The sequence below is a fragment of the Mustelus asterias genome, chromosome 10 (genome assembly GCF_964213995.1).
Source record: "Mustelus asterias chromosome 10, sMusAst1.hap1.1, whole genome shotgun sequence".
Taxonomy (NCBI): domain Eukaryota; kingdom Metazoa; phylum Chordata; class Chondrichthyes; order Carcharhiniformes; family Triakidae; genus Mustelus; species Mustelus asterias.
In genome coordinates this window covers 122,389,640-122,402,879 of record NC_135810.1, presented here as the reverse complement: position 1 = coordinate 122,402,879, position 13,240 = coordinate 122,389,640, and the positions used below count along the sequence as shown (strand labels likewise).

Here is a 13,240-nt window from a genome sequence, read left to right as displayed (position 1 = left end):
ATCTTGTCAACCTGTCCAGTGTGCTATAAGGATTTATGTATGTGGACAGCAACATGATTTACACATTTCTTTTCCTGTAGTGTTTTCCACTCCACGTTGAATAAGCAACACCTGAGTGTGTACGCTCTGACGAAGGGTCCTCCGGACTCGAAACTTTAGCTCTATTCTCTCTCTACAGCTGCTGCCTGACCTGCTGAGATTTTCCAGCATTTTCTGTTTTCGTTACATGAGTGCGTACTGTGGCTTTAAATTCCTGCGTCTCTCTCAGGTGGCATTGCATTCATTTCTCTGAGTGAGCCGGCTGCCAGCTCTGGTTTGCTGCTCCCCGCCCTGTCCACTTGACTGTTTACGTAGGAATTCCTTCAGCAGGTGCTTCCAGTGTCCCGCCTGCCACACACACACAGCAGCTGGAAAACAGACAGACAGACAGACAGGCAAGCATGAGTTCGACCGGATCGAGAGGGACCTCAGTAAAATCCAACATTGGCAGCCCTCAAAGCGTGAGTTTGACCTTTTCCCTGAGTAAACACTTACTGCTTAACTTTGTAGTGGAGAGTTTCCAGACTGTCACTTCCTTCTCTCTCTAACTCCTCCACTCTATTTTCTCTCTTTTATTCTCTCCCTCTCTCTCCTTCACTCCCTTCTCCTTCTATCTTTATTTCTAACCCTGGCTGTCTTTCTCTCTGTCTGTCCGTCGGATCTTTAAGGATTCCCCAGGCAATCAATCTACCAGTTAATACCTCTCCCTGAGTAATGTTTACTAATCCCTGTAGTTGGAGACTGTCAGAATTGGGGGAAGGGTTTGCAGTGACTGCGTTTTAGTTGTGGGGCGGAGGGGGGGTGAGGGGGGTGGTGGGTGTGCAAGTCACTGTTGCTGCTGTATTGTTAAATTCCAATCTCCTTCCCTTCTCCCTTTCTAAAGCATTGGCCCCTGTCTCCATGGGAGTCACAGATCTCATTTCGTGGTCGGATCCAGGAGTGCCCAATGCAACATTCCACACTCCGGTCCAACTTATCATCAACTAAATTAATGAATGGGAGATGGTAGACTAGCAGTCTTTATAACAGAAAAAGGCCATTCAGCCCCAAGAGTCCATGTTGGTATTTAAGTTTTTTTAAAGTTTAAGTTTCCTTCCCTAAAGTGGCATTGGGTGGTATGGTGGTTAGCACTGCTGCCTCACAATGCCAGGGACCCGGGTTCGATTCCCAGCTTGGGTCACTGTCTGTGCGGAGGCTGCACGTTCTCCCCATGTCTGCGTGGGTTTCCTCCGGGTGCTCATGTTTCCTCCCACAGTCTGAAAGACGTGCTGGTTAGGTGCATTGGTCGTGGTAAATTCTCCCTCAGTGTATCCGAACAGGCGCTGGAGTGTGGCGACTAAGGGATTTTCACAGTAGCTTCGTTGCAGTGTTAATGTAAGCCTACTTGTGACACTTACAAATAAACTTTTTAAAAACTTTAAGAACTTTTTAAAAAAGCTTAGATCAGCCATGGCCGTATTGAATGGCAGAGCAGGGTCGATGGGCTGAATGGTCTACTCCTGCTCCGGTTTCTCATGAACTTGTGACAATGTGCTCTCTTGATATTTCAATCACAGGATATGATGGCAAGGCCATCAATTATTGCCCATTTCACTGAAGGTCTTGCTACCTTACTTAAAAGTGCAGTTAAGAGTCATAGAATCCCTACAGTGCAGAAGGAGGCCATTCAGCCCATCAAGTCTGCAGTGACCACAATCCCACCCAGGCCCTATTCCCGTAACCCCATGTATTTACCCTGTTAATCCCCTGACACTAGGGTCAATTTAGCATGGCCAATCAACCTAACCCGCAGATCTTTGGACTGTGGGAGGAAACCGGAGCACCCGGAGGAAACCCACGCAGACATGGAGAGAACGTGCAAACTCCGCACAGACAGTGACCCGAGGCCGGAATTGAACTTGGGGCCCCTGGCGCTGTGAGGCAGCAGTGCTAACCACTATGCCACTGTGCCGCCCTTAAACCTGGAGTCACGTGTAGGCCAGACCGGGTAAGGACAGCAGATTTCTTTCCCTAAAGGACATTAGTGAACCATATGGGTTTTTTTATAACAGTACAGCAGTTTCATGGTCACCATTGCTGAGACCAGCTTCTAATCCCAGATTTAACTAATTAACGGAATGTAAATTCTCCAGTGATTGTGGTGAGATTTGAACTCCTGTCACCAGACCAGGCCATTAGATTACTAGTTCAGTAACATAATGCTACTTTGTCCATATATTACATCAGCCACTAACTCCAGTCATGTTTCTCACAACCCTCTGCCATCCCCTGTGTTTTTAAAGGAATTTACAATAGGGAAACTGACCATTCGGTCCATCTGCTCCATTCTCCATACAAGCCCATTCCATCCTGTTTCACTTCCCCCTATCAAAAATATCCTTCTATTCTGCTTCCCCTTGTGTGTTTATCCAGCTTCCTTTAAAATGTTTTCAATTCTATACACCTTGACCGTTCCCTCTGGTAGCATTTCCCAAATATTCCGGGTAAAATAGTTTCTCCTGAATTCCTTATTGAGTAAGTTATATTCATGGCCCTTAGTTTTTGAAAAAATGCACTGTTTTGATGTCCTGCGTTTAAAAAAAAAAATGGCCTCCAGCTCACTGATCTAAATATCTTAATTTAATTTAGTCTCTGGAAACATGATTCGAAACCTCGATGAAATTATCTAATTTTCTAACCTCTGCTTGAGGCCCTCTTTGCCAATCTCCTTTGCGACTGTGTATTCTCACGAGGTAGGTCACCAATTACTTGCATTGGTGAAGCCAAGAAAAGGAGCAGATTGCCCTTCCCCACTTCTGGTTGACACTAACAAGGTCCAGTGTTTGTTGCCCATTCCTAATTGCCCGTAAACTGAGTGGCTTGCTAAACCATTGCAAAGAGTCAACCACATTGCTGTGTCTATTGAGTCACATAGAATCATAGAATCCTACAGTGCAGAAGGAGGCCATTTGGACCATCGAGTCTGTACCAACAACAATCCCATCCAGGCCCTATCCCCATAACCCCATCTATTTACCCTAGCTAGTCCCCCTGATACTAAGGCGAAATTTAGCATGGCCAATCCACCTAACCCGCTCATCTTTGGAATGTAGACCAGACCAGATAAGGACGGCAGATTTCCTTCCCCAAAGAAAATTAGTGAACCGGATGGGTTTTCTTACAATAATTTTGTTTATTATCAGTGTCACAAGGAGACTTACATTAACACTGCATGAAGTTACTGTGAAAAACCCCTAGTCGCCACACTCCGGCGCCTGTTCAGGTACACTGAGGGAGAATTTAGCATGGCCAATGCACCTAACCAGCATTGAGACAGTGAAAGGAAACCAGAGGACCTGAAGGAAACCAATGCGGACACAAGGAGAATGTGCAACTCCAGACAGACAGTGACCCAGGCCGGGAATCGAACCAGTGTCCCGAGGCAGCAGTGATAATCATTACTGCCATTACTGGGACTAACATTCAATTCCAGATTTTATTAATTGAATTTAGATTCCACCAGCTGCCATGGTGGGATTTGAACCTGTGTCCATAAAACCATAAGATATAGGAGCAGAATTTGGCCATTCGGCCCATCGAGTCTGTTATGCCATTCAATCATGGCTGATATGATTCTCATCCCCACTCTCCTGCCTTTTCCCCTTAACCCTTGATCCCCTTATTAATCAAGAACCTATCTATCTCTGTCTTAAAGACACTCAGTGACCTGGCCTCCACAGCCCTCTGTGGCAGTGAGTTCCACAGATTCACCATCCCAGGACATTAGCCTGGGCGTCTGAATTACGAGTCCAATTACTACTATGCCACCATCTCTCTGTAGGTGTTGGAGCCCAGACATTTGGAGATGCCTCAAGGTCTATGATGCATCAATGCCAATGAGAATGACTGACCACTTTGCGGCTGATACTGCAACTAGTCTGTGATTGGTCAAGGATACCAACCTCCACATAAATTAAAGACTTCAGGACACGCTGTGAGCAAAGAACACCCGGGAAAATAATCATAGGGCCACTAAGAAAGAAATCCTCTTTCACTACATTGCTTATTGGCGATAGAAATACCTGCCAGCTCAAGTGAGTAGGGGTGGCACGGTGGTTAGCACTGCTGCCTCAAAGCGCCAGGGACCCGGGTTCAATTCCCGGCTCGGGTCAATGTCTGTGCGGAGTCTGCATAGATTTCTGCGTGGGTTTCCTCCGGGTGCTCTGGTTTCCTCCCATAGTCCAAAAGACGTGTTGGTTAGGTGCATTGGCCGTGCTAAATTCTCCCTCCGTGTACCCGAACAGGCACCGGAGTGTGGCAACTAGGAGATTTTCACAGTAACTTCATTGCAGTGTTAATGTAAGCCTACTTGTGACTAATAAATAAACTTTAAACTTTGAGAATCAAAACTCATCTTGTCAGCTGACTGTTGGTTTCCATTTGGCCGTGCGAATGAGGGGGATGATGAGGGTGAGTCAGGCAGCCAGTGGCAGAGCGACTGTGGTGAGGTAATTGGAGATGGGGGTGATGTGATGAAACCTCCAGGAATGCATCCAACCAGAGTTGGCAACCCTGGTGTGGAAAAGGTTCAAAACCGCAGACCAGAGCCACCTCTTTCCAAAGCGGTGATTCCAGATAATGAATTACTGGACTAATGAGGGATACCACACAGGATCCAGAACTATCCCTCTGCCAGTTCGGGAACATTTTTGATGTTGGGTCAAGGACCCTCGCCTTCCCTATGGAATCAGCAATGCCCTGGGGCTGTGACAATTGTCCTTTGACAAACAGAACTATCTGCTTTTGTGCCCAACATGGCTCCAGGCCCCAGTGTGGCTCTCCTTTGATCCATACTGACCACAGATTTTGCCCAGGCCACTTGGTGAAATGCTGCCTTGACGCTGAGGGCTGCTGTTGGAACCACAAGACTCTGGCTACAGCCTGCCGCATGGAAGTGGGCACGTATGGTTGCTTTGCTAGGTTGATTGCACCTACTAAAATATGTCATGTGCCCCATCTTCTGGCACAGACGGAGGCCGTTCAGCCCATTATGCCTGTGCCAGCTATCCAAAGAATAGTCCACTCTTTGCAAATAGCTCCCCATACGTTCCCCTTCAATTATTCCAGATCACAACCATTCACTATGTAACTAAATGTCTCCTCATTTATTCTAATAAAACCAATTATACCTTGAGCTCTATTAAAGGACCTACTCTTTCTACATTTAGTTTCAATGTGGAGATGCCGGCATTGGACTGGGGTAGGCACAGTAAGAAGTCTCACAACACCAGGTCAAAGTCCTGTTGGAATTAACCTGGTGTTGTGAGACTTCTTACTGTACATTTAGTTTGAATTAGGTCACTATCAACCTAAGAACTTTTAGCTTGATAGTGACCTAGTAGATTACAGGTTGTAGTGGTGTTTAATCTTGCGCACATTAGCTCATGAGCTGCTGGATCTGTCACGGGTGGCACAATGCTGCCTCACAGTGCCAGGGACCCGGGTTTGATTCCCAGCTTGGGTCGCTGTCTGTGCGGAGTCTGCACGTTCTCCCCGTGTCTGCGTGGGTTTGCCCCGGGTGCTCCAGTGTCCTCCCACAGTCCGAAAAACATGCTGGGTAGGTGCATTGGCCGTGCTAAATTCTCCCTCAGTGTACTCGAACAGGCACTGGAGCGTGGTGACTCGGGGATTTTCACAGTAGCTTCATTGCAGTGTTAATGTAAGCCTACTTGTGACACTAGTAAATAAACTTAAACTGCTCTGTCCCTAGCACAGTGGTAGAGCCACGATAGATGATAAACCATGTCCTCACTGTGAAGGCCAGATGTGGTCTTCTCAAGAACTGGGCAGTGATCATTCCTACCTATGTTACCATGGACAGATATGCCTTTGACAGAATGGTTGGTGAGGGTGACATCAAGTGACCTTCTTCCCTTGGTCCCCTCACCAGTCTGCAGTGATCTACTGCAGGCCTGGGGGCCTGGAATGCGCTGCCAGGCAAGGTGGTGGAGGCGGACACACTGGGAACGTTTAAGACTTATCTAGACAGCCATATGAACGGAGTGGGAATGGAGGGATACAAAAGAATGGTCTAGTTTGGACCAGGGAGCGGTGCGGGCTTGGAGGGCCGAAGGGCCTGTTCCTGTGCTGTATTGTTCTTTGTTCTTTGTTCTTTGTACTAAGATGCGGAGATGCCGGTGTTGGACTGGGGTAGACAAGATGAGGGGGTCACACGACACCAGGTTATAGTCCAACAGGTTTATTTGAAATCACAAGCTTTCGGAGCGCTGCTCCTTCCTCGGGTGAAGTGGAAGAGGCGCGCAGGCTATAGGCGAAGTGACGATAGCTCAACATCTACAGGTATTCAATCATTAGCTGTGAGTATTGGGCTATTTTCACTCCATCTATATATTCATCGTGATCTACCAAGCCACTGGTAGCAGAGAGATTTAATGAAAGGTCAGTCCATCACTCAAACCAGCCTCCCATCCATTGACTCCGTCTACACATAGAAATGCACCATACAGATGCACCATAGAAAGCATTCTTTCTGGTTGTATCACAGCTTGGTATGGCTCCTGCTCTGCCCAAGACCGCAAGGAACTATAAAAGGTCATGAATGTAGCCCAATCCATCACGCAAACTAGCCTCCCATCCATTGACTCTGTCTACACTTCCGGCTGCCTCGGCAAAGCAGCCAGCATAATTAGGGACCCCACGCACCCCGGTCATTCTCTCTTCCACCTTCTTCCATCGGGAAAAAGATACAAAAGTCTGAGGACAAGTACTAACCGACTCAAAAACAGCTTCTTCCCTGCCGCCATCAGACTTCTGAATGGACCTATCTCGCTTTAATCATAGAATCTACATTGCAGAAGGAGGCCATCTGGCCCATCGAGCCTGCACCGACCACAATCCCGCCCAGGTCCTAACCCCGTAACCCTACATATTTACCGTCCTAGTCCCCCTGACACTAAGGGACAATCTATCATGGCCAGTCAACCTAACCTGCACATCTTTGGAGTTAATCTTTCTCTACACCCTAGCTATGACTGTAACACTACATTCTGCACTTTCTCCTTTCCTTCACTATGAATGGTATGCTTTGTCCGTATAGCGCGCAAGAAACGATTATTTTCACTGTGTATGAGACGAAGGATGAGAGGTGACCTGATAGAGGTGTACAAGTTGTTGAGAGGTATAGATCGGGTGGATTCTCGGAGGCTTTTTCCCAGGGCTGAAATGGCTGCTACGAGAGGACACAGGTTTAAGGTGCTGGGGAGTAGGTACAGAGGAGATGTCAGGGGTAAGTTTTTCACTCAGAGGGTGGTGGGTGAGTGGAATCGGCTGCCGTCAGTGGTGGTGGAGGCAAACTCGATAGGGTCTTTTAAGAGACTTCTGGATGAGTACATGGGATTTAATAGGATTGAGGGTTATAGGTAAGCCTATATATAAGCCTAGGTAGGGAGGGACATGACCGGTGCAACTTGTGGGCCGAAGGGCCTGTTTGTGCTGTATTTTTTCTATGTTCTATGTGACAATAAATCAAATCTAATCACTATAAAGGCAACATAGCTCCATCATTGAAGGGTCAGCTAAATTTATATACATCTACCCAATTCTCCGCACTCAGTTTAATCTCTTGCCAAGGTGTCATTTGACCTCACGGCCTTCGAGTTGTTAATCCACTGCCATAATTCTGGTCGCTGAAACCTGGAACTCTCTCCACCTAAAAGATTTGAGGCTAAATCGATTGACAATGGATAGATTTTGGAACCAGGTTGAGTAGCTGGATTTGAGGTACAGGGCCGTCATCATTGATTGGCAGACGGGTGGGCTGAATTGTCTTCTCCCTCGTTCATATGTTCCTCTAACCATCGCACTATCAGAACACAGATTGTTTCAGCATTGTGATGTGTGTAGGCTTGCGTATGTATTTTCTACGGGGTGTTGGCAAGTAATGATCAGTACAACAATATTTGAGCAACAAATAGTTGTCGTCTCCAATGGAATTTCCAGGCAGTGTCCTGCCCTCAGAATGACTCATTCAGCGAGTATTTCTAGAATGTTAGCACAGTGACGATGCCGCAGTCTTAAAGGGCCAGCAGATCAGTTCAATTTCTGGGTGGCATGGTGGCACAGTGGTTAGCACTGGGTTCGATTCCTGTCTTGGGTCACTGTCTGTGTGGAGTTTGCCTGTTCTCCCCGTGTCTGCATGCGTTCCCTCTGGGTGCTCCGGTTTCCTCCCACAGTCCGAAAGACGTGCTGGTTAGGTACATTTACCCGAACAGGCGCCGAGTGTGGCAACTAGGGCTTTTTCACAATGACTTCATTGCAGTGTTAATGTAAGTCTTACTTGTGACTAATACTAATAAAACTTTAAATAAAGTAACTCAAACTGGAATCAATTTTTAAAGAAGGAGATTGTCATCGACTTCAGGAAGCATAATTTGGGAGCACTATGCATTTACTCTATCAAAACCTGTCTGAATTGTTAACGGGTCACTCTTCAGTCTTCTCTTTTCTAGAAAGAAGAGACACAGCCTCATTCTTTCTTGCCGGGAATACCTCATATTTATGGATATATTTCAAGTTTCTCTACCCATAGCTAATAAAGAGTTATCAATCACAGTTTTGAACACACACACGCACACTCCAAGTTCCCAGCAAGCCACACACCGTCCTCACTTGGAAATATATCGCCGTTCCTTCACTGTAGCTGGGTCAAAATCCTTGAATTCCCTCCCTAACAGCACTGTGGGTGTACCTACAGTAAGAAGTCTCACAACACCAGGTTAAAGTCCAACAGGTTTATTTGGTAGCACAAGCCACTAGCTTTCGGAGCGCTGCTCCTTCATCCGGTGAGTGATGAAGGTGATGCAGGTGTACCTACACCACAGGGGCTGCAGTGGTTCAAGAAGGCGGCTCACCACCACCACCGGGACCATCAGGGTGCAACAGTGCTTAGCACTGCTGCCTCACAGCACCAGGGACTCAGGTTCAATTCCGGCCTTGGGTCACTGTCTGTGTGGAGTTTGCACGTTCTCCCCGCGTCTGCGTGGGTTTCCTCTGGGTGCTCTGGTTTCCTCCTACAGTCCCAGGATGTGCGGGTTAGGTGGATTGGCCATGCTAAATTGCCCTTTAGCGTTGCGGCCTAGCTAGGGTAAATGAATGGGATTATGGGGATAGGGCCTGAGAGGGATTGTGGTTGGTACAGACTCAATGGGCCGAATGGCCTCCTTCTGCACTGTAGGGATTCTATTCTATGATTCTCAAGGACAATTGGGGATGGACAATAAATGCTGGTTTTTAGCCAGTGATTCCCACATCCCCTGAAAGAAAAAATTGAAGCATTTAAATAAACACCTCAGATAGATCATCACTGAATCTCCAATACACAAAGGGGTACAATTTCAGTCTTTGCAACCTATCCTCATAATTTAGCCGTTTTAGTGCTGGTGGATCTATCCTGTACCCCTTCCAAGGCCAGTATATCCTTACTGAGCAAGGTGCAGTGCCCAGAGCTGTTACTCCAGATACGGTCTACCTACAGCTTTATACAATTGGATCACAGCTTTCTGAACACCATTGATTCAAAGCAGGCAGCCTCGGGACTGATTTGAGTTAATTGTTTTAATTAGTGTCACAAGTAGGCTTACATTAACACTGCAATGAAGTTACTGTGAAAATCTCTTAGTCACCACACTTCGGCACCTGTTTGGGTACACTGAGGGAGAATTTAGCACGGCCAATGCACCGTAACTACCACGTCTTTTGGACTGTGGGAGGAAACCGGAGCACCCGGAGGAAATACACACACACACGGGGAGAAGGTGCAAACCCCACACAGACAGCGACCCAAGCCAGAATCGAACCCAGGTCCCTGGCGCTATGAGGCAGCAGTGCTAACTACAGTGCCACCCTGCCGCCCTAATGATCTTGTTGGGCCTCACTTTCTGAGTTCATGTTCACACTTGCAGGATAACTGTTTGGTTGAGGTGTAGACCTTGGGCCCATCGCCCAGGGTGAATGATGAGTGGTCAATTGGGAGGGGACAGGGAATTGGGGGTGAACAGCTCTCAATTCATTTTGTTTTGTTTTTCTAGGCTTCATCAGTCGTCAGTCTGAACGTTGGGGGTCACATCTACTCCACCGTGCTTGGAACCCTGCTGAAGTATCCAGGGTCGAAGTTGGCTGAGATGTTCAACAGTTCGTCCCGACCAATGCTGGATTCAGAAGGAAGGTACTTCATTGACCGGGATGGGACCTACTTCAAACACGTGCTGGAGTTCCTCCGGGGCCGTGAGCCGCCCCCCAGCCTCGCCGAGGAGGTCTACCAGGAGGCCATGTACTATGGCATCGAGCCCCTGGCCAAGCTGCTGGAAGATTCGCCCAAGCTCTTTGGTGAGCTGGTGGGGCGGAGGCAGTTCCTGGCCAGGATACCAAACTACCAGGAGAACATTGAGGTGATGGTGCGGGTGGCCAGGGCAGAGGCTGTGGCCTCACGGCAGTCCACTGTGATGGTGTGTGTGGTCAGGAACGAGGAGGATGCAGCCAAATGCCACGAGGTGGTGAACGGCCTGGACACTGACAAGGAGTCGGTGGTGAGGTTCGGACCCTGGAAAGCATCACCCTCCATCTCTGACCTGCTGTATTGTATCAAACTGGACATTGAAAGTAAAGGTTACAGCACCTCCTTCCGAGCCCATGAGGTGGGAAAAGGTTTCCTCGTGCGACCTTGTGAATTCCTCTATAAATTTACCTTCACATGGTGGTAAAACGTAACGCAACAGGAACTGTTCTCACACCACCTAGCAAAGACATTTGGATCGTCCGTTTTACTGGGAACCAGTGGAGTTTGTGTGAAAAGAGGGTGTCGCATTTCAGCCAGATGCGAATCAGAGAATGATGCAGCACAGAAGGAGTCCATTCAGTCCATCATGTCTGTGCCAGCTCTTTGAAAGAGCTGTCCGATTAATTCCACTCCCCCCACTCTTTCCCCATAGCCCTAAAAATTTCTCCTTTGTAAATAGTCATCCAATTCCCATTTGAAAATTACTACTGTATTTGGTAATACTGCCCTTGTAGGGAACACATTCCAGATGACGACAACTCAACAAACATTCTTCTCATCTCTTCAGTTCTTCCAATTAACTTAAATCTGTGTCCTCTAGATGCAAGACACAGGCTAACAAACAAATAATAACGAGAACAAAGAAAATTACAGCACAAGAACAGGCCCTTGGCCCTCCAAGCCTGCACCAACCATGCTGCCCTATATGTGTCTCTCAATTCATTATATCTCGATGTGGACATGCTGGCGTTGGACTAGGGTGGGCACAGTAAGAAGTCTCACAACAGCAGGTTAAAGTCCAACAGGTTTATTTGGTAGTGCGAGCTTTCGGAGCGCTGCTCCTTCATCAGGTGGACTCACCTGATGAAGGGACAGCACTCCGAAAGCTTGTGCTACCAAATAAACCTGTTGGACTTTAACCTGGTGTTGTTAAACTTCTTACTGTGTTTACCCCAGTCCAACGCTGGCATCTCCACATCATTATATCTCATACAGTTAGCAACAGATTTAAAGGTGTTTCTTTTTCAATTGCGATGTTGTTGGACTATCGAATGGGACTTCCTTTCCTTTACGCTCACGATGCAGTTAAAAGGAGCTTCAAACAAAGTATTACAGACGGACAAAGGCAACTCAGAGTAAAGGAAGGCCATTGGCCAACCAAGCTAGCTCATTCTGTCTGAGCACAGTTTCCAATCCCATTTACTTAATCTGCCATGGGGAGTACCTGAGAAATCTCTTTGTGTTCAAATCCCCTTCTACACCATTCAGCCCAGCTGGTGGCTTTCCCCCGATAACTGGAGCATTTGAACCTGTATTATTTCAGGATATTTCATTGTTTCAGCGCAATGAAGGTTCACCAGACTAACCCCTGGAATGGCGGGATTATTTTTACGAGATAAGATTGAGGGAATGGGTCGGTGTTCTCTAGAGTTTAGAAGAAGAGGTGATTTAGAAGAAGAGCCTTTCCCAAAGGGCTGTGAAGGCTCAGTCATTACGTATATTCAAGAGCGAGATCATTAGATTTAAATGGGTGGCACAGTGGTTAGCACTGCTGCCTCATAGCGCCAGTGACCCGGGTTTGATTCTCGGCTTGGGTCGCTGTCTGTGCGAAGTTTGCATGTTCTCCCCGTGTCTGCGTGGGTTTCCTCTGGGTGCTCCAGTTTCCTCCCACAGTCCGAAAGATGTGCTGGTTAGGTGCAATGGCCGTGCTAAATTCTCCCTCAGTGTACCTAAACAGGCGCCTGAGTGTGGCGACTAGGGGATTTTCACAATAATTTCATTGCAGTGTTAATGTAAGCCTACTTATAACATTAATAAATAAACTTAAAACGTAAAAACTTTGATCATAAAGATATCGAGGGATATGGGAATAGTGTTGAGGTGGAAGATCAGCCATGATCTCGTTGATCTAGTCTCAAGCAACTGAAATCCTGCTCCTATTATCTACATTCCCATGTTTATTCAATCTGGTCCCAAATGTTACGGCTCACAAAAGGAGCAGTCTCTCACTTGTCTCGCCAGCCTCTTGACATGTGACCAAATCTATCATAGAATTCCCACAGTGCAGAAGGAGGCCATTCGGCCCATTGAGTCTGCACAGACCGCAATCCCAATCAGGCCCTATTCTCATAACCCCACACATTTACTCTACAAATCCCCCTGATCAATTGATCAATAGGGTCAATTTAGCATGGCCAATCAACCTAACCCGCACATCTTTGGACTGTGGGAGGAAACCGGAGCGCTCGGAGGAAGCCCACGCAGACACGGGAAGAATGTGCAACTCCACACATGATGTGGAGATGCCGGAGTTGGACTGGGTTAAGCACAGTAAGAAGTTTCACAACACCAGGTTAAAGTCCAACAGGTTTCGGCCCAACTTGTCTAAGCCGCCCTTTTTATTCTTAAACCCCTAAGCTAGTCCCAATTGTCCGCATTTGGTCCATGTCCCTCTATACCCATCTTACCCATGTAACAGTCTATCGAGTCACAGAGGTTTACAGCATGGAAACAGACCCTTCGGCCCAACTTGGCCCATCGAGTCTGCACCGGCCACAGACACACACACTCTGCTGGTCAGCCCCCCACCCCTGCCCTCCTCCCCTGCCTCAAACCCCACTCTCAGCGTGTGTCCCAGCAATCGAGGCC

At 47.4% G+C, this 13,240-nt stretch overlaps 1 protein-coding gene across 1 annotated transcript; it reads left to right on the top strand.

Moving 5' to 3' along the window:
• The first annotated feature begins 345 nt into the window (after nucleotides 1–345).
• Nucleotides 346–13,083, top strand: kctd14 (potassium channel tetramerization domain containing 14). Its single transcript, XM_078222670.1, has 2 exons — nucleotides 346–500; nucleotides 10,125–13,083. Exons 1-2 carry the CDS (start codon nucleotides 441–443, stop codon nucleotides 10,794–10,796), a joined length of 732 nt encoding a protein of 243 aa, XP_078078796.1. The 5' UTR covers nucleotides 346–440; the 3' UTR covers nucleotides 10,797–13,083.
• The last annotated feature ends 157 nt before the right edge of the window (nucleotides 13,084–13,240 follow it).